The sequence below is a fragment of the Astyanax mexicanus genome, chromosome 12 (assembly GCF_023375975.1).
Source record: "Astyanax mexicanus isolate ESR-SI-001 chromosome 12, AstMex3_surface, whole genome shotgun sequence".
In the NCBI taxonomy this organism is placed as follows: Eukaryota; Metazoa; Chordata; class Actinopteri; order Characiformes; family Acestrorhamphidae; genus Astyanax; species Astyanax mexicanus.
This window is the reverse complement of record NC_064419.1, coordinates 4180678-4203001: the sequence shown is the minus strand read 5'-3', so window position 1 is coordinate 4203001 and position 22324 is coordinate 4180678. Positions and strand designations below refer to the sequence as shown.

Genomic DNA, 22324 nt, shown 5'->3' with positions numbered 1-22324 from the left:
ACACTGAACTCTTACCACTGAACAGCTTATAAGGAAGGAAAGGAAAGGGAGGAATAGATGAATAAGCAGGAGACTGAGGATATAGACTGTTCTCAAACACGCCCACCTCGTGATAGAGTGAGCGTGGGTACTGTGTTTGTATCCTTTCACTGCACTGCTTTATCGATTGTGAATTAATAGCAGGTTTTATAGCAGAAGATACTGCAAAATGTGCCAGAACTCTGAATGCTGACACATATCCACACACTTTTTGTCCAAATGTTTGTGGACACTTCCTCTAATAAATGCATTCAGCTACTTTAATTTACACCTTTTGCTGACACATATACACAGCCTGTCTAGTCTCAGTAGAAAAGTATTGCCAAAAGAATAATACTCTATAGATAAGACAAGCATCAACCTGTTTTCTGCAATGATGGGGCTCCATCCAATACTTCTTGGGATAAGTTAGTGATTTGAGGATTAAGTGGGGTGGTGATCAATATGTTCATGTTCATGTTTATCTGCTGCATAGAGTCCTGTTCTATTGGCAATACATCTCTACAGGGAATAAATAAGCGTTATGTGTTGAATGCATTCATTAGAAGCAATGTCCACAAACATCTGGGCATAAGACCAAAGCCCACAATCAATAATGGTATCCAGTGTATGACGACCTATGGTCACACACATGCACACACACAGTCATGGCTCATATTCTGTGATGGTTGCTAGTGTTTACTTTCTGAACTGTAGAATATCTGTATTTTTATGCATACATAGATACGCACATTTCACAGTCACACACATAGAAGAAGCCCTGGCCCATATTCATGAATAATGATTGCTTGTATATGACCCCTGCATTGTAATATAACATTTATATATGCATACATAGCCCATGATCACACACATAAAGCAACAGCTCAAAGTCAATGATGATTATTCAGTGCAAAACCTCTGCACTATGAAACAACCTATGCATACAAACATGATAATCCCACATGCACACATAGTTGCACGATTCACACTCAACAAGGTTTTGTAGTGTATATCCACTGCATTGTAGGAGTGGGCAATGTTCCTATATTTAATGTTGTCTTATACTATATACATTTCTGAATATATTGTGGATATCATTAGTGCTTAATGAACATTCAGACCAACTACATATTTAATTGTAGAGAGTGTAATTATGCCTGTTTAACTGGATGGGGTGCAGAAAATGTAGTATAAAATTACAGTGCTAATTATGAGATAGTATTTGCAGTTTATAGCAGTTTTTAGAAACCTGTGGCTACTGTCTTTACATACCCCAATGCATTGTATATAAAAGGATATATCAATCTACCAATCTATCTTACTATCTGCCCAAATTTTTAACCATATAGTCACACACACACACACACACCCTCTTGCACACACATACTCAGCCAAATCTCAAATTATTTAATGCCAGCTGGGATAAAGCCTCTGCAAATTACAACAATCTTGATATGAATATAGCCTTCATAGTCACACATACTCAGGCCCTGCATTGGAGAAATCCCTCCAAATGCATGCAGACACCATGCCAGCCTGGCTGCATCACTGACTGGTGCAGGAGGAGGCAATGCTGCACCACAGTGAAAAAATGTAGGTGAAGCAGCAGCAGCATGACTTTCCCAAAGGCTGCTGATCAAACCCAGGCATGCAGAGCCATCCATCACACTTAATAATGCAGAACAGGACAAGGGCAGTGCCACAGCAATCGAATGCAATGTCTTGCATTGAACCAGCAGGTATTTAAAGACATTTAAACACGAGAGCAGGGTTATGGGTGTGAGAAATTGCAGATTCTTGAGACAAGCCTGCCTGCCTGCAAACCCACTGATCAGAGGTGGAAAATCCAGGTCCAGAAATTACAGATCCACCCCTGAGATGCTTTTCTCTCTATTACAGTCAGTGGAGCATGAGCATGTTTTAAGGTACATTTGATGTATAGCGTTGTTTTAATCTGTGCATAACTGATTTTAGCTTTAGATTTTAGGCTAGATTTGATTGTATTTATATGTTTTGTTACAGCTTGTTAGAGTAAAGCAGTCACCATGAGATTTACAGATTCCTGAACCGTTTTCTGGAGTTATATATTATCAGCTGAAACTTGTTAAAAATAACATAAAACACCTGCAAGCAGACAGATGTTTAGATCTGACTTATATATGAGCAATAATTATTAACCATGTAAAGCCAAGATGAGCAAAACGTTTAGGTGATTATTATGATTTTAATGCATGTGTAATATCTATAATCTACACTATAAAAAAAACTAGCTAATTATATTCCTCAGTAGTGCTGATCATTTATGTCTTATAACCTATATGTTAAATATATATAACGTATAGCACAGCTAGATATGTAACTACACAGTGTGTGTATTAATGTAGCTTACGCTATATAAGATACCAACATTGGTCCACAGATTTAATTGGATTTACTGATATATACCTTTTAAATGTATTGTATACATAGTATTATTAGTTATAGTAAAACCCCTAAATGAACATACTTTATCTCAGACCCCAAATGCAGTATACTTAACTGCAGCAGAGGCAGCTGCCCAGGCAGTCATAGCAAAATCCTGGGGTGGATGTTTACTTTCTGGACCTTGCCATCATCTTACCACTGACATACTGAACCACTAGCTCATGTATGAACAGCTAATATGACCTACTGCATGCTGCAGACAGATTTGTGGCCATGTAGGTTATCGTTTTCATGCATTTAGGTTATATTCCAATCACAGTAATAGAACATATATCGTTAGCTAAAATGCTAACTAAATTGGACTTACCCCGGAGCACACTGGTTTTATCCATGTACATCGCGCAGCAAAACACGAAACCAGTCATTAAAATACCCAGTGGGAGACTCCACTCCCCCAAAACGCTCAAATGATGAAATAATAAAAAATTAAAGCACAATTAAGGCTTAAAAGCGAAGCACCGTCGAGCTTAAAAACGACCGGCTAACTTAACCCAGTCTGAGGCGATTTGCCCTCATAAAGACGGCGCGAGCATCTTCACGGTGTCATCAGTTTTCTATCCCGGTAAAACGCCCAGTTTTAACCCGTTCCAGCTCACATTTAACCCCAAACCAGCAGATAGTGTTTTAAACTGCCCTGAGCCATGACAGCACCGTTAAAATCCTTAAAAAAGGGGTAAAATGGTCTTCCCTCACGGCCCCCCACCCCACCGCGGCCGCCGCGTTCAGGCAGACAGCAGCAGCCCCACTTTCACATACAACATGACCCCGCCCCCCACCAACCGTCCTCAGCTCTGTTTCCTTGACAACTACTTAGGAAGGCGTGATTTGTTTCCCCACCCGTTTTCTACACAAGTCTCTCCTCTCCTGCGCTGGGATTGGCTGAACTGGACTGATTCTGCGAGGAATACGGGTGGGATAAAGCAGGTAGAGTTTTGTCACTGACTACTGAATGATACAGTAGCTAACAATAATAAATACAGCTCTATAAAAAAAATTAAGAGAACTTAAAGGTCACCTTCCGTCGTTTTTTCTTTCATTTTAAAATGTCTAGTTGTGGTCTCTAGTATGAATGAATGACATGTGAGCCGTTTTTGTAAAAAAAAAAGTGCTCAAGTGTCTCTGTATAGCTCTTTTTTAATGGACTGTTTTAGGGGTGTGTCCAAAATGACCGGATTCCAGCTTTGCTCATGAATATTCATACATGCAAACAGCATGCAAATATCTCTCCTCTGATTGGCTAGGAGCACTGCGACGCCCCTCCACCGCTCTGCCGCTCACTGCCTCCCACCTCCTAACTGATGAGCGGTGATGTTGCGTCGCTTCAGCTCCGCCTCTGGGAGTTTCTCGAGCCAAGGTGGGCTGGTCTGTGAGTTTCTGCCTACGTAGGCAGAAAGATAATTCAAAATTCACCCGTTTTTCGGAGGGGGGGAGGGGGGATTTCTTTGCTTAGCTCCTGCAGACAATGGGGGCTGCAAAACAGTTTAATGTGCAGGTGTACACATTCAACTCGGAGAGACCTACTGTATTCCACAAAACACAAGAAAAATCGGATTTTCGCGGAAGGTGAGCTTTAAGTTTCTGAATCAGTTTATCTGATTTTGCTATTTATAGGTATAAGTTTGAGTAAAATGAACATTGCTGTTTCATTCTATAAACTACGGACAACATTTCTCCCAAAATCCAAATACAAAATATTGTCATTTAGATCATTTATTTGCAGAAAATGAGAAATGGCTTAAATAACAAACAAGATGCAGAACTTTCAGACCTTAAATAATGCAAAGGAAACAAGTTCATATTCATGAAGTTTTAAGAGTTCAGAAATCAATATTTGGTGGAATAACCCTGGTTTATAATCACAGTTTTTATGCATCTTGGCATGTTTTCCTCCACCAGTCTTGCACACTGCTTTTGAATAACCTTATGCCACACCTGGTGCAAAAATCTAAGAAACTCATTATTTTTAAGTGGTCTCTTATTTCTTCCATAGCTGTAGCTGCTTAGTGTTTAGTCCACAAATGCATTATAGTAGCAATGGGTTAGTAGCAAAACTGTAACACAGTGAATATCAACACTTCAAAGATAATAAAGTAGCTCCATTTTTGTTGATTTTTAGTGAACTAGTTTACTTATATTTTTAGTTTAATTACTTACACACACAAATATTAGGCAATTAACACAAAACGTCCTGGTGCAAACATACACACCGATGATCCAAAAACCTTAAGTTAACCTCCTTGTTTTTAGACTCACTGTCTATTTTAACAGCTCCACTGATTACATAGGACACTCCTTTTTTCTCTTCTTATACTTTTTTATCCTCCTTTCACCCTGTTATTTAATAGTCAGGACCACACAGGGCCACCACAGGGCTGGTATTATATGGGTGGTTGGTCATTGTCAGCACTGCAGTGACTATTAGGGAAGTGTGTTTGCACACGTAAGTGATTTATCTTAGATTACACAGAACCTCTAGTATACACAGAACATGACAAGAAACATACTGCATACCTCTCCATTACAGTAAACATACTCATGTACCCATATATGCACAGGTTCAGTGATTCACACACATTAACACATTCATACATGTATACATTTGTGAACCTTTAAGACAAAGCACCACAGTAGTATATAATAAGACAATATATATATATATATATATATATATATATATATATATATATATATATATATATATATATATATATATATATATTGTCTTATTCTATAATACTGAACAGAACTTAAATTGGTATAATTGGCATAGCCTGGAGAGACAAGAGGTTGAACAGGCACTATCAGGCTGATACACTGAGGCTTTGTAATTTGCAGCCAGAGCAGTGTTGGGGTGAGCTGGGGTACCTTTAGCTCAAATAAGTCAGAGAAAAATGTGCTGACCTGTTTTTTTCTTTAAATTTGATATCCTCATGCACAGAGATATAAGCACAGAACGATATATATGGGCTATCAATATTTCTGATAATATGTATTAAGCCTATGCCATGACATTACCTCCACTGTGTTTTTCTTGGTCTATACCAAATTGACAAATTGAACTGCTATTACTTAGTACACCAGTGATGACTTTCTTCTTCTGACCAATATTTGTGCAATAGCTCTCTTCTCTTCTTATCCCATAGGCAGCTCTGTTGTTTTTATGTTGATTACCCTCTAACTATAAATGCAGTCTGCACAGGCAACACCCACATCTTCAGTATAATCTGTATATTATTTAAATAATCAATTAATCAGGAAATGCCAAGTTTTGCTGTGCCATTATGCTGAGATGCTGTGGTTTCTAAACTTTTCCACTGTTCAGTAATACCTATTCACAGCTGATTGTGGAATATCTGGGAGGGTGTCTAGTTGGTGCTATATTATTACAGTACCACACTTGAGATCGATGAGCTTTTTAGCTCCACCCATTCTTTCACTAAGATTTGTAAAGGTAGAATGCATTACTAGTTGCTTGACTTTATACACCTGTGACTACAGGTGTAAGAAAAAATCAATAGATGTGTTAAAAAACCTTTTGCAAATGTAGTGCATGTATTGTTTAACAGTTTAAGAGTGTATGTGGAGTGAGAATAGAATAAATCAGCTCAGTGACAGGGCAAGATGTTGGACATGTTGACACATTCACAGCTGAATCTGCTGCTCTCCAGACAGTTTCCGCCTGGATTCATGTTCAGGACATGACAGACAGGTAAGAGGAGACAAGAACTGCCACAGGAAAAGGCCACATCACCTCATTTCCTCCTTTCCATGAACAAGAGCCCTGGGAGAACCACAGGGGGCATTTATAGCCTCTTTCGAGTCAGGGGACTATATTAAAAAAAAACACAATTCCTGAGTGCTCGTCTGATCACACCGCATTTCATCATCATCACACAGAGCAACTTTACACTGTGCTGGCTCTGTGCTCACTGTGACGGATCTTAATAATCTCCAGCAGGGAGAGAATTTGGATTATAGGCCACTGAGGCATCCATCACCCTTTCCTCAGTCTCCCATTCTCTCATTCTCTCTCCCTCTCTGTCTCTCTTCCTCACCCCTGCTGGGGCGGTGGTGCTGTTGCTCTCTCCGGCCCTGGCGCAGGTCGGAGGATTTAAATGGAGAGATTTACCCCTCTGATTTCCCTGGGGAGATGGCCATCTGCCTACTGTCACCCGGCCCACTCGCACCACTCCTACACACTCACGCACATGCTCAGTGATAATAACACACAATACACTACACTACTACACACCCCAGAGGGCATTTAACTTACATATAAACGCACACGTGCTCATGCACTTAGACAGGCAAAAGTAAGCAGCTGTCCTATTTATAGCTCTAACAGAAGCTCTGCTGATGCCCATGCACTCTAATATACTTTCATTACAGACAGCTGGGCTTTACAAAGAGAGGAAAATCCATAAATATACCAAGGGTGACACATGCATACAAAGGCCATGATTCAAATATGACCTAGTCAGTGTATAGTGAGTGTACTGTTTAGGGCTATATATGTTCCAAACTAAGCCCTGTTAAGTATATAGTGCATTGAATTAAGCCACATTTTGGTCCATGTCTTACACCTGGTCACCTAATGCAATTAAGCATCTGGATTCTATCGGATTGATGTGCAGGACAGAATATGCCAATCTGCTCATTCAAGGCTAATCTGCGTCTCAGACCACCTTCTGAAGTGGTATAGGTGATGGGATTTGTACCTGGTTTAAATGTGTCTTGTATTCTGCTTTTTTATATAAATCAGCTTTAACCATAGACAATACCAATATAATAACCAATTAGTTAACCAGGAAGTTAAGGGTTGAAATAGATTTGGGATAAGTGTGGTTGCACTCTTGTGTGGTTTAGGCTCATCCAGATAAAATCCTGACACTCTAGACACATGAAGTAACCAGTTGTGAACGAGGTCATTGTGTCATTACTGAACATCTTACAGATTAAGCACAGTTTAAGACAAATGAAAAGATCTTTCTTGCAGCACATACAGTGCTTCTGTCATCAACTCCTGTTGTTTTCCTTGGTCGATACCAATTTGATAACTGTTGCTTAGTACACCAGTGATGACTTTCTTCTTCAGGACATTCCAAACAGTTGTACTGGCTCTGGCCAATATTTGTGCGATGGCTCTGGCTGATTTCTTATCTTCTCTCAGCTTCACAACAACAAGCTGTTTACACACATAGACAGCTCTCTTGCTTTTATGCTTAATTATTCCTCTTACTATAAAGAGGCAAAAACCCACATTTTCAGCACTGTTTATTATTTGAATAAGCAATGCATCATGACACATCAAATTCTGTTGCACCAATTATGCTGAGATGTTGTGTTCTCTAACTCTGACAGATTAAACACAGATTAAGACGATAATGTAAAGATAATATAGGCCCGATTTTTGGGTAGAATATGTCTCTATATTTTTAGCTACATTAAACTTACAGTTCCAGTACAAAACTCCAGAATTAAGTTAAACTTCAGACACCAAACATGTCTTGACACTCCTCGATCATCTACGTCTGAGGTAAGGGGGAAATTATACAGGCCACAGGCATACACAGTCTGGAGTTTCACCTCTAACAAAATGTAACCTACCAGCTAAATATCGACTGCCTGTCATGTGCTGGTTCAGTTGTGTTAGAACAAGAGAAGAATGAGGCTGGGAGACTGAATAGGCTGCTCCTTTGTATTCTGCGAGGGCTGGGTGAACTGGAGGTTAATGGGGCTGACCCCCTCCCTGCCTTCTCAGTCTTTTACCCCTTTATTGCCCCCTCAGCAAACACACATATTATCTTGGGGTAATTAAGAGCACACGCCGCACATGGGGACAGACTCTTCAGTTTCGTCACTTTGAGCGAAGCCAGTTAGCCAAGTGACGCTGGAGTGCTGTTCATCAACATCGTTCTGAATGAATTTGCCACGGTGGAAATAATATGCAAATTGGCCGCTTCACTGTAGTCTACTGTGTTGGATCCTCATATTTATTCTGTGCTCGTCAATTTTAAGCCCATTTTAAGTGAGAATCTGGAAGAAGTCAAGAGCAATACAGCTTAGGAAAAAGACACAAACCAGTCTAAATAAAGGACCACTGAAGAAGCAATGGCGGAGAAAGGCTTTTCAGCGACTAGATAAAAAATTGCAGTGGTAAAATTATTTTACATCACACAGATATTAATTCCATATCATATTATATTATAGACTGTTCTCATATACTGTACTTTGCTCTTCCCATGATGGTACAACTGGCATAAACACTCACAGTGCTTTTACCCCTCACTGCAAAGACTCAAATTTGAATCTTATCTGCCGTGTGTTTAGTGTGTAAGTATGTGTTTAAGATTGTGTGTGTGTGAACCCTTTGGCCACCAGTGGTATGGCGTGACAGAAGGGCCACTGAGCATTTATTTTTTGTGGATTATGGTTTATTGTTTAGTCTCCTTGAGTCCTTATGAGAATATTTCCGAGCTAAGGTCTACTGTCCAAAAATAATAAGACCCAGATTGTTGTTGAAAATTGAAAATATGCTTGTCATTTGATCTTGTTGTAGTTTTAAGCAATGCTAAGCTAAGCTAGGCTGTGCTATGCTAAGCGGATGTTAGACATTACAATGTATAGGCTATGCATATACCAGCCAATAAAAGCATAGCATTTTCTTTCTTCTCTCAAGTGCACATCATACCTCAAATATACTGTACATCAAAAACAATAAAAATACTCAATAAAACAATACAATTTCATGTCCAACATTTTTTCAGTTAAAAAATGTTTTAAAAATGTGCTCCTTTCACTACCATTCATTAGGCACCATCTATCAGTGCATAGTTATGCTTTTGGTATTACAAAATACCATATACAACAATATGCTGCCTCCCTCCAAAGTGGCTAATTGGTTGTTTAATGCCACTGACACCAGTATTCATGTGCATATGCATTCATAAGTGCTGGCCCTCACCTCTGTTTGGTAAGAAAATTAATATTATAAAGCAGAGAACTGGATTTCCAATGAATTACAAATAACTACTATGAAGAAAGCTAACGTCAGCTTGCCAACCCACAAAGGCAACTTTATATTACGTCCCTGTGGAAACGGATCTGTGGTTCGGTTCCAGATTAAAGCTTTAAGACTCCAATCAGAAGGCTCTGAAGTTTTGATTACTTTAAGACTGGAGGGTTTGGAAAATACATTACGCCTCTGCTGCAGTGGACAATAGCTGTGTTAGCCAGGCTTTCTGTTAGCAAGCTTAGCGTTAGTGCTAAGTTTAGCAGGGCTGGTGACGACATTGTTCTGACTGCTCCAGAATGTACAGGGACTGTATGGGATGAATGGCAGTTTTGGTGAAGAAGAATTTTTGGGGTATTTAAGGACGGCAGCAGTGGTGCTGGTGTGACTGGGGCTCCGGCCTTCAGCCTCAGCTGTTTGCTTGCCGTCATGATCGGCTCACTCCCAAAGGGACGGATTGGTTTTGGTCCTTCTCCTCCTCCAGCTGTCTCCACACACACACACACACACACACACACAAACACACACACACTAAACAGACAAAGGGACTCTGACTTTTAAGGCTGACATTTACGTCATTTATGCTGTCGACCAGAAATAAAGTGGATGCCAATTAAAAAATGGGTACCACTTTAAAATAAGACTACCTTTATAAAGGGTTAATAAATGGTTTACAATCAGTTTATGAATGGTTACTAATTAGGTTGTAAATGCCTTAAAAATCATTAATAATCAGTTATGTTTCTGTGGGTTCACTATTTGGCGAACAACAGGCCTATGTACACTTCTACGTATGTGTTATAACTGATTATTAATGATTTTAAAGGCATTTACATCCTAATTAGCAACCATTAATAAACTAAACCATTTATAAACCCTTTATAAAGGTAGTCTTATTTTAAAGTGGTACCAAAAAATGTAACCTCGTAGCCACACAGTAGCATGATATCACTTAATCAGTTTAATTCACTTCACTTGCTAACTAGTGAATTTGCTACTGCCTTTCATTTATTGTCTAAACATACAATATATACATAATGCAACTAGTGACAGACAGTGATGCCTTGCAACATATTGCAACGTAGCTAAAATTAATATTAAACCCAGAGCCTGTTACGGTTTGATTAATATCATCGCAAAACTAAGCTTTCCGTTTATTGCTAATTTAGTTAATTCAGTTAATCGAATGACTGTTTTATTAATGATTTTAAAAATGAAGTCACTTCAAAACAGCAGGAACAGAAAAACCTGTGATTTAAATATCTTTTAAATGCCCTAAAGACATTTACATTTTGAATTTGCTGATATTTACTGAGTAAGTACCAGTATGTGATCTGTTGAGTTTGGGCATATTTGATTATTTGATCATTTGGAATTAGCAGCCTATAAGCCTCCCCTGCTGCGTTTCTGTACACAGCACCTCATGTAGTGCATTTCAATTACTAATAACCGATTAATCCACACTGAAATTTCGAGTTGACAAATTTTTATAAATGATTTTGTCGATTATGTTGACTAAATGTAAAGAAAATGCACACAAACACTTAAACAGCCTTAAACATGATTGAGTGAATTCTTAATATATCTAAGGAACACATGTTAACCAGCTGTCCTCTAACAGCAATTATCTGTTGCTTATCGACAATTACGGTTTATTCCCACCTCAAATAAAGCCTTTACACTCAATTTTACAGATTTTTAGTTTGCTACATTTGCTGCTGCTCAAAACAGTGGAAACATTTTAAACTAATGAATGTTGACTTTCACCCACTCTGAAAGGGGACTGCACCACAATGCACATTTTAAAAGTACTCTTCTGCATAGTTTGTGTAATTACACACTATCACCAGAGAGGTCTCCAAAATCCCCAAATTCCAAATACTTACAAACTCCAATTTAAATGCCAATTTCTGCGATTTGTACCCTACCCCATAAATGTTTGATTGGTCCGCTATACAAGTTTAAACATGCATAATGGCATACGAAACTCAAACTATGGCTACACCTTAGACTTAAAAAAAATTGCATTAACTATTAATTGCATTAATATTTGTGTTGGGGTTAGCTAATTCCTGTAACATTCCTGTGAAAAAAAACACTTAACTCAAGCTTAAAACTGAATCCAATTTTTAGACACTATTATATATTCTGAATAATTCATACTTTTGCACACTTTTATGGATTTTTGTAATCTATCAGTGCCTGACAGAAGACAAAAGGAGCTGGCGAGGCTTAAGAAAATAAGTGGTGGTGTTTACTCTGAGTGCAGCGATAAAACATCAAAAGAGCAGACATCGTTCTTACAATGGAGAGCTTTATCAGGGTTTCCTCTGCAGCGGGGCAGGGCTTTCTGCTTTAAAGAGACCGAGATAGCTGAGCCTAATCTGCACCTCTGCACCCTCTACCATCACAGAAAGAGTGTGTACGTGTGCATGTGTGTGTGCACGATTGAGTGTGTGTGTGCATGTGTGTGTGTGTGTGTGTGTGTGTCAAGGAGAGTGAGGTTCGGAGGGGAAAGATTTTAGAATTATGCACTGAAGCTGGAAAGTCAGGAGCGAGGGCTGGATTTAGGATGGAAGATTTCCAGGGATGAGCTTACTGGAGGTTAAAATCTTAACTCTTTATTCTGCTGCTTGCTGAATCTGAATATTTTACTGCTGGACTGGACTGTCTGTGGCCGTAGCCTGCAGAGCACAGTACTGTGGCACTGTGATACATGATAACCCTGATTCAGAGCTTCACCACAAGCTGCCTAACTTAGCTTCTACACACAGCGTCTGTTTTGGTTTGGTCTCTCTGTATCATTCTTCTCTTTCTGTTCTAACTCTGGTGTGTGTGTGTGTGTGTGTGTGTGTGTGTGTGTGTGTGTGTGTGTGTGTGAAATAAAGTTCTACTGTGTGTAATCTTGTGCAAACAAAAAAGTGTAGATCTGATCTTTAGTTAAGATGTTAAGACAATACGAAACTAATATAATGCAAACAAAAAAATCTAAAGAAATGGTAGGGAAACTTTAGGACACCAACTATATTGTTAACTGATCAATATATTTATGATTCACTGCTGTATATCCCCTCCCACAGTATTTAATATGACCACTTTACTCAGTCTGATTATGTAATTTGGCCTCATATATTGTTTTTTGTTGCTTTTAAGAACAGATTTTGCTGTTTTGGCACCATTCAAATGTACTGATGATTTTCTGGAATTTCAGGCTGTCAGTTAACAGCTGTGCTGAACTCATCAAGAGTTAATAACTTGAATTTCTTGTCTCTTAATAAAGTGTTTGAGAGCATCAGTTAAAGTAAAGTAGTGAAGAGGTAGAGTTACAGGTATACAGTGAATAGCTTTATTAAAGTAATGCTGTAATTTATATTATGAGAAGAACTTCTCAACTAAGTAAAGTACTTAAAAATACTTCAAGAAATGAAGGTCTGTCAATGTCAGCCAGAAAATGTCAAGAACTAGAAGAAGTATACTCAAGTGGCCAAAGACCATCAAAAATGTTATGATGAAACTGGCTCTCATCAGGACCAGCAAGTTAACAGCAGCCCAGATAACAGCCACCTAAATGCTAATTATATTTATATCACTGTCAGTGACTGTCAGTAAATACATAAATAAACAAAATAAATCCACTACACCAAATTGAGGATTTTATATAATACTTGTATTTGTGAACAAGTCTGTATGTGTGTGAGAGAGTGTGTGAGTGTGTGTGTGTTCTGGAATGCAAGCGCTTTGTTAAACTGAGACGGGGTCGGAATGTCAGTTCAGTGATCTTTGACTTGGTATTTTAGAGCCTGGAACGAAACACAGGATGGAGGAGTGGAAGAGAGGACCAGCTGAAAAGGAGATGCTGCAGTGTGACCGGGTACAATCATATGTTCAGAATCACACACACACACACAAACACAAAACTGACCCAGGCCTTTTTTACAGAGCAGAAACCACATTCTTTTATCCTGTGAATAGCAAAATAAATATGTTGTACCATTTGTAAACCTAGAATCGATTTTGGGCTTCTTTGGGAGGTAGCTCATTTTCTCTGGTTTGTTTTCACACAAAACATTTTCTAAATCGTGGATCACAAAAACTTTTATTATTTTAATTGGATAATTATTACACACATTGAGGAACCACGCTTTTGGGATGCTTTGTATTTCCCCGTTCAGCCGTTCTCATATCTCTTTATCCATGTAGGCCAGCGCGAGATGACTGTGCATCACCTCTGTATGCATGCAGTCTCTGTACCTGAACTCACTCAACAAAGCTGAGCTTATTACAGTACCCTCGCTCCAGTCCTATCACAGTTTGAGTTTATTAGGCATTAGGTATTTAGTATAGTGATGAAAAGTGAAGTAACACGATATGTCGAATAAATCATGTTAATAAGGGGCGCAGAGTGGTCCAGCGGTCTAAAGCGATGCAACTATGAGCAGGAGGTCGCCGGTTCTTGCAGCTTTGCCATCAAGCTGCGGGCGCTCAGAGGGAGCAAAATTGGCCCTGCTCCCTCCGGGTGGGTAGATGGCGCTGCGCTCTTTCCCCACATCACTCCTAGGGTGATGTCCGCAGCACAGGGTGGCTGTGAGCTGATGTAGCGGAACCGAGAAGAGAAGCGGTGGCTGACTTCTCATGTATCGGAGGAGGCATGTGCTAGTCTTCCTCCTCCTGGTGTGTTGGGGCATCACTAGTGATAGGGGAGTCCTAATAAATGGGTTGAGTAATTGGTAAAAAATTGGTAAGAAATTGGGAAAAGTTAGATATAAATTTCTATATTAAAAAAAATAAAAATAATTATAATAAATGAACCTTTCACACGACCCCACACACGGCACCGGGAGCGGATAGCTGCCACACCAGAGTCTGCATAAAGCGAATTTGGCAGGACCAGAAATCAGTACTCTGGACCAATCCTGCGCTCAAAAAAAACAGCATTCACACTCGATCAAATGTACAGAACCCAGGACCCGTGCTTGTGTGAAAATACCATAAATACCGATGGAGCCACGTGTGCTGAAGATGAGCGTGAGCCTTTCTCCACTGCTGAGATTCAGTCTGCCTAAACACTAAGGCTCTGCTACTGCCGTGGAACAACAAATCCTGAGGAATATTTACCTCTCTTTTCTAAGTGCGCACACACATACACACACACACACACACACACACACACACACATACCAAGCATCTGATCTGGCACACACACACACAGCTGACTCACTTTCACAAAACACTCTAAACAGCTCTGGTGATTTGAGGATCCAGCTCCTACCTTCTCACTCACACACACAGATAAAAACACTCCAGGATTTGGATGAGTAGCTTAAATCTCCCTCTCTCGCACTGACTCTCTGTGATTAAAGCTTCCCCCACACACACACACACACACACTATCACTCAGCCATACTTCAGCCTTTGTCTGTCTCTCTAATGCACACAGTCTGACTCTTGGCCAATACCTTAATCTCTCTCTCTCTCTCTATATACAACCCACAGTGTCTCTCAGCCAAGGAGATAAAATGATACTTATTTTCACTGTAAACCATGATGAAATCATAATGGTTAGTATTACCATTTCCATTTAATTTTCATTAAAACTGTGGTCAATTGCGAGAATTATATGGTTTGTCTGTTTAACTTGCCAATAGCCTCTTAATAATGTAAACAGTTTTTCCCCATCAAAACTAATCAAACTGATTTATCAAGCTGCTAGAGCCACAACATTCACATTAACCTGCCATCCCAGCTAATAGAGAATGTTATAAGAACATTTATCAATGTTTTGAATATGTTCCAGGAAGGTTAGCCTTTACATTTATAGAAATCATATTCCATGAATCTTCTCAAAATGTGAGGCATAATAATGGTTATTAGAAGGTTTCCCACATAATACTAACATTATGGAAATGTTAAAATTAACTCACAAAATGCACTAGATAAAAAAAGGGAAAATTGAGATGGGCCCTTGGTAGAGTGAAATCTGTGGGTCTAAGGGTCATCAAATATAATACATATTAAATATATCAAATATAATACATATTTTTCATTCATTTTTACAGTTTACTATTAATATTGATGATAACAGTGATCATTTTGGCCATTATAATTGTGATATTAAATACTGTTATACTGTTTACATCTTCACTCAGCCACTACCTTAATCTCTCACTCTCTTTTTTCATCACACACAGTGTTGAGTCTCTCTCTCTCTCTCTCTCTCTCTCTCTCTCTCTCACACACACACTTTCTCTTCACCTCTAAATCCAAATCTTTTCCTAACTCTCTCTCTGCCTCTCTTTCTTTCCTCATACACACACATATACACACACGCTGCTGCTATCTCCCTCTCACACACTTGCTTACGCATGCACACACACACACACACACACATACACAGCCTCTTCTCTGCCACGTTGTCTGCGGTTCCTGATGGCAGCATGGCATTCCCACATACTGACACAGTGACATACTTTCTCTCCCCCCTCCTCCTTCCTTCTCTTTCCACTGTAATTAATCATAAACTCTCCTCTCCACTTTCTTCTCTCCACTCCGCTCTTCCCTCCATTTCTCACCTCTTTTCTCTCTCCTCCTCCATCTTTCCCTCTCCTACTCTTTCTTTTCTCCTCCCCCTTTTCTCTGCTTAGTCCTGCGGTGGACAGTTTGACGAAGTGAGCGGAGAGAAAGAAGCAGCATGATGGAGTTGATGAGTTTTGAGTTGTTGGATACGGTTTAAAGCAGGGGTGTTCAAACTTTTTTTGTTGGGGGCCAGAAGGAGAAATATATTTGAAGTCACGGGCCACAGACTCTATAATAAAACAAATAATGAAATATACCACTTTAAATAATACATTTTCCTGATTATTTCATTTACACACCATTTTACTTGACTTACTATCTTTATTTTTGACAGTGTTGTGTAAACTAAGATTTTTCAAATTGATGTTTAATTTCAAGATGTCTATTAATATTAAACTCCTTAATTACGGCAACTTTTAGACTCTTTGGCCTGTTTTTCTGCGCTAGAAATGCGCACTCTCTCCGCTTTTAGACTCTTTGCCCCGTTTTTCTGCGCTAGAAATGCGCACCCTCTCCGCTTTTAGACTCGTTGGCTCAGTTCTGACACCTAGTGTTCAAACTTTGAGTCTCACATTATAAAAACCTGCTTAACAGCGGGCCAACTTTCATTCTATTTCTAAAATACCTCGCGGGCCGCTCCAAAAAAGGAAACGGGCCGCAAATGTAGTTTGGACACCCATGGTTTAAAGTAAGTAAGTAAAGTTCAGGAAGCAGAGTGAGTTCTTATGGGGTGAAGGTGTGATGAGATAACTCAGGTGTGATGAGATAACTCAGGTGTAATGAGACAGGTGAGATGGGTTCATAATGAAGTGTGAACTGAAACACTGCTACTGGCTGTTAGGCAGAAGTTTTAATTCAGTGCATATTTTAAAGCTAATATCTGATGACGTGTTCATTGAACTCCAGAAGAGCAAAATATTTAGAGCTGGACAATAAAATGGAATCAGGAATAAACTGATGTTACACATGTATCTATCTTCCGCTGCTGATATACATTACAGAGAGGCTAGATACCACTGTTTAACCTTATTAATTAACAAAAAAATACATAAAAAATAGCTTAAATTAATTGAAATATTTTTTATTCCATAAAAAATGTATAATGATACAGGAATTATATTGATAACGCTGATATATATTATATATCTCCCAAATTTATAAGGCAAATTACCTAACCAACTCATTAGGACTCCCCCTATTACTAGTAATACTCCAACAATAGGAGGGTGAAGACTAGTACTATCTAGTACTAGTCTCTAGCGCCATCTACCCTACCAGAGAGAGCAAGGCCAATTGTGCTCTCTCAGGGCTCCAGCAGCTGATGGCAAGCTACATGATCAGGATTCGAACCAGCAATCTCCCGATCATAGTGGCAGCACCTTAGTCTCCTGGACCACTTAGAGCCCCATCGATACATGTATTTGCCTTTATTTGCCTATAACTCTGATATAATCATGCATGCCTGCTGGACAATAACTTAATATTGATATTTATTTATTTATGATCAACAAGGCCCATCATCTTCAGCCATTGATAGATTACTTGCCTTCTAATACAAATGAACAAAAATGCAGAAACACCTCTAATCAAGACGAGATGCAAATTTTCACCATAGCAAATCAGAACGACAGAGGGGGAGGGGAAAGAGATAAAGATGAAGAAGAGAGAGAGAGAGAGAGGAAGAGAAACAGAGGGTGATAGAACAGTCATCACACTTTCCTCACATGCTGCCACCATGTTCACAGCTAACCCACACACTCCCGCAGTACCTGCTAAAGATCGCCCGGGCGGCAGACACGGCGATAAATCACCCTCAGTGCGGGTGAGCGGACAGAATGAGATCCCTTCACTCACCCGCAATCACCTTTATTTGACTAAGGAACTGCGCCGGGGACTCTACAGTATGACCTGAGGGTGTTTGGGGGTTGGGTAGATTAAGGTTACTGTGTAACCAGTGCCCTCTGAGTGGGGGTTAAGTGTCTTGCTCAAGGACGTAATTTATTTTCACTGTCTTCAGAGACGCCTGTGTATCGAAGGAGTGGGAAGCACTGTCCACTTATAGACAACTAAAGAGAAAAATGCACAAATAAGGCTGCCCTAAGCACAAATGCTTTGTGGTTCCCTCAAAAGAGCTCTTTTCTTTTTCATTTTCAGTCTCTTAATGAGAAGGGCAAGCAGCTTTTCCCCCAGCTCTGCTGTGCACACGGCTATCGTAATACACAGCAGAGGTAGAGTGAGGTTGAGCAAAGTGAAGTGAAGTAGAGTGAGGTACAGCGATGTAGAGCGGGAGTGAAGCAGAGCAAGATAGAGTGAGGTAGAGTGAACAAAATTTAAGTAAAGTGATAAATCAATGGTAAAGCAAAAATACAATGAGGTAGACTAATGGTAGAGTGAGGTAAATCAAGGTAAAGCAAAGATACAGTGAAGTAGACTAATGGTGAAGCAAAGATACAGTGAGGTAGACTAATGGTGAAGCAAAGATACAGTGAGGTAGACTAATGGTGGAGTGAAGTAAATCAAGGTGAAGCAATGGTACATTGGGATAGACTAATGGTAGAGTGAGGTAAATCAAGGAAAAGCAAAGGTACAATGAGGTAGACTAATGGTAGAGTGAGGTAAATCAAAGTAAAGCAAAGTTACAGTGAGGTAGACTAATGGTAGAGTGAGGTAAATCATGGTGAAACAATGGTACAGAGAGGTAGAATAATGGCAGAGTGAGGTAAATCAAGGTAAAGCAATGGTACAGTGAGGTAGACTAATGGTAGAGTGAGGTAAATCAAGGTAAAGCAAAGGTACAGTGAGGTAGACTAATAGTAGAGTGAGGTAAATCAAGGTAAAGTGAAGGTACAGTTAAGTAGACTAATGGTAGAGTGAGGTAAATCATGGTGAAGTAAAGGTACAGTGAGGTAAAGCAAGGTAAAGCAAAGGTACAGTGAGGTGGACTAATGGTAGAGTGAGGTAAATCATGGTGAAACAAAGGTAGAATGAGGTAAAGTGTATGCAGATATCCAGCAGCATTATCACAGACACATTTTTTATCCATATTGTTTACCTCTACTTGGCTCCACAGAGCTTTCTGCTTTAATCTTTTCTCCTCTCTGAAAGCCAAGCAAGAGTTAAAGTTGACTATTTATACCAGCAGCTGGTGTGAGTGTGACTGAAGCTGCTGTCAGTCCTCACTGATAGCTGCTCTCACACCAGCATCAACGCTGAATGCACCATCCCCCTCGCCGCCCAGGACAGGGGGGGGGTATGTGTGCCCTGCAGCTACAATTCCGGGTTGACTCCCAGCTGTGCCACATGCTCTTTCTAGATCAAGATCCTAGAGTAGGGCAATAGTGGCTTCAGTGGTGCCCCAGAAGTTGGCAATATAAAACGTGAGACTTTAGCTAAATCACAGGGGTCAATGACAATGAGTGCTTCTGAGAGTGTCATCCATTACATTACATTTTGGCAGACGCTTTTGTCCATAACGACTTACAATAGTCAAGTACAAAAGTAACAGAAGTTAAGATAAAACATTTTTAGATAGGGCTTAAAGGAGGACGAAGGGAAATGATGGGATAGAGAAGTGAAGAAGGGGAAGAAGGAAGTGAGTTTAGAAGTAGTTAGTTAGAGGTGTTAGGAGAGTAAGTGCTCTTTGAAGAGCTCTGTCTTCAGGAGTTTATTAAAGATAGTGAGAGATTCTCCTGATCTGGTAGTAGAAGGTAGTTAGTTAGAGGTGTTAGGAGAGTAAGTGCTCTTTGAAGAGCTCTGTCTTCAGGAGTTTATTAAAGATAGTGAGAGATTCTCCTGATCTGGTAGTAGAAGGTAGTTAGTTAGAGGTGTTAGGAGAGTAAGTGTTCTTTGAAGAGCTCTGTCTTCAGGAGTTTATTAAAGATAGCGAGAGATTCTCCTGATCTGGTAGTAGAAGGTATCCTCTACCTCATCCTGTATTAAAAAATAAATAAATATGAAAATCAATTTTGTTTTTAGTGTAGGACCTTTCAATGCCTGTCCCCAGAATGACTCTACATCATTTCTGGGACATTTTCTGGGAATTTTCTACATCGCAGCTGGATGGTGTCCCATATCAGCTGCTGTAGTGACTCTACGCTAGGGGTTGCATCAGCTAATCAGCTAACTGACTAGTCGATCAGGACGTCCACTAGTAGCTGTCAACAAGTTGAAGAAGAAAAGAACAGCAGCAATTCACTTTTTCTGAGCTAAGCTACACAATCATACCATCAACCTGCTCTGCAGCACTCTAAAAGTAAGTATTTCCACTGAGATAAAAGGTCAAACTGTCTCACTCTATGAAAATCATCTCAGGGCATGGAAAGTGAGTAAACTAGCCTAGATTTGTTGACCGCAAAGCTTGATTTAGATTTAACAGAATATTATGATGTTACTACCACTTTTGTTTCATGTTTAAATATACTGTGTGAGATTAAATTTTCCAATATAAAAGCGTATCCAAAAAGCACTAGCTAATAATTGCACTCTCCCTTGTTTCGTGTTGCTTCAGAATTATTGTTAAATTAAACTTAAATTGCATTTTAAATCCCTCCCATGCTGCATGCAGAGTCCTCTTGGGATTTTTCTCACACTCTCAGAGTCTTAGAAGTTTTCTACCCTGCCTGCCTGCAAAAGCACTGTATGTGTGTTATTAGCTTTTTTGTTGATTAATGTCACTGTTGCTCCTTGGGTTTCAGAAAGGAACTAGCACATATATAAAGCGATTTTTTTTATATTATGCAAACTACTTATTTATAGTATATTTAATATATTTTAATAGATATGACTATAAAATAAAGATATCTAGATCATAGTACTAGAGTTTAATCCATATGTCAAGCTGAAAAATAGCAATACTGTAAAAAACAGATTAATACAATTGTATAAAAGTATTTTTTTCTTTACACTTACCATGCTGAAGTATTCACCAAAGGAAAATACAGAAAAAATGCTCTCTAAATGTCAAGTACTGCTTTATTGCTGTAGACTTCAGCTTCCAAAACAAATGGAATCGATGAAGAGCAATATATTAATCACAGACCTGTTAATACTATAGATCAACTCAAACCTATATACGATTTTTCCTTAAATTTATTTTAACATTCCTGACATTTTATAGCTCTAATTTGCTTTTGTATTGCTTTCATCCATAATTCTTACTGAAAGATTGTTCTTTATATTATTTAATTTTTTTCTCCTCATCATCTGTGAATTCATAATACATCATTCAATCTATTATATTATCCCCAGTATAATAATACCTACAATAAAACAAAATAAAGACACTGCGGGAATGAATATAGTGCAGACAAACAAAAGTATGTGCTAAAACACATTTCATTTTTTACCTTCATTTTAAAGCGCTCTGCTGGATTAAGTGTCTCTGCTGATAAAGTGTAGATCTTAATCAAAATAAGAACAGCTGGGAGCCAGTAATCAGCATGACTTCCCACATTTTCAAGAGAAACAGTTCACTTACGTCTTATCAATACAGGTTGTAATTGCTCCATTAAATTCTGCCTATTTGCCCAGTGATGATATAGCATATCTCTCCAGAAATGAAGTGAAACCTGTGGAAGGTTCTGCAAGGCCGAGAAATCAAAACATCATAAATGGAATGGTAATGAGATGTTTTCACCACCTGAAGCCATTTATATCTGAGTATGAATGCAATTACAGGTGTGACAGTCCCAATGTGTAGATATAACATTAACATTTCTACTCATAAATGATGAAGGGTTGTTATTAGACATGCTGTTCGGACACAGATTTCTGTAACTGTATGATACACTACATAGCATAGACACAAGTATTGGGACATTGGATTGTATAGGATATTCTTAATTGCACAGCCAAATTGCCTTAGAGTGTGAATGTGTGTGGTTGTGTGGCCAGATATGGATTGGCCCTTAGTGCCTGATGCAGTCCTCCAGATGGAAGGATGGTTTCCGGTTAAGAGTATGGCTGCCGGTTTGTGTTAGGTGTGTGTAGCATCCTTCAGTGTACCCCAATATATCACAGTTAGTTCCAACCCTGCGATGTGATTGGCTGAGAGACGCTCTATAAGTGCCGTTATCAGCCGGTAATGCACTGTAACTGAAGCTCTCCATGTATTACTCCACCAAATACAGGTTACCTAGCAATGATACAGCGCTTACAAGCCAAACATCACAGCTAGAAACAGAGCAGCAGTGGAACTATTTTAACTCGCAGAGTGTTTATAATCAAACAGATTGT

At 39.2% G+C, this 22324-nt stretch overlaps 1 protein-coding gene across 2 annotated transcripts in view; it reads right to left on the bottom strand.

Annotated features, from left to right (window-relative positions):
* The window catches only part of fgd1 (FYVE, RhoGEF and PH domain containing 1), a 59851-nt gene that overhangs the window by 25962 nt on the left and 11565 nt on the right, over positions 1-22324 (bottom strand). The window contains exon 1 of one of the 2 annotated variants that reach the window (XM_049485872.1): positions 2813-3247. The exons of the other annotated variant lie outside the window; for it this stretch is intronic. Within the exon in view, the coding sequence (XP_049341829.1) occupies positions 2813-2870 (58 nt within the window). The 5' untranslated portion in view covers positions 2871-3247. Of the gene's footprint in view, positions 1-2812; positions 3248-22324 lie in introns of those variants that run through there. 2 annotated transcript variants of the gene reach the window in all.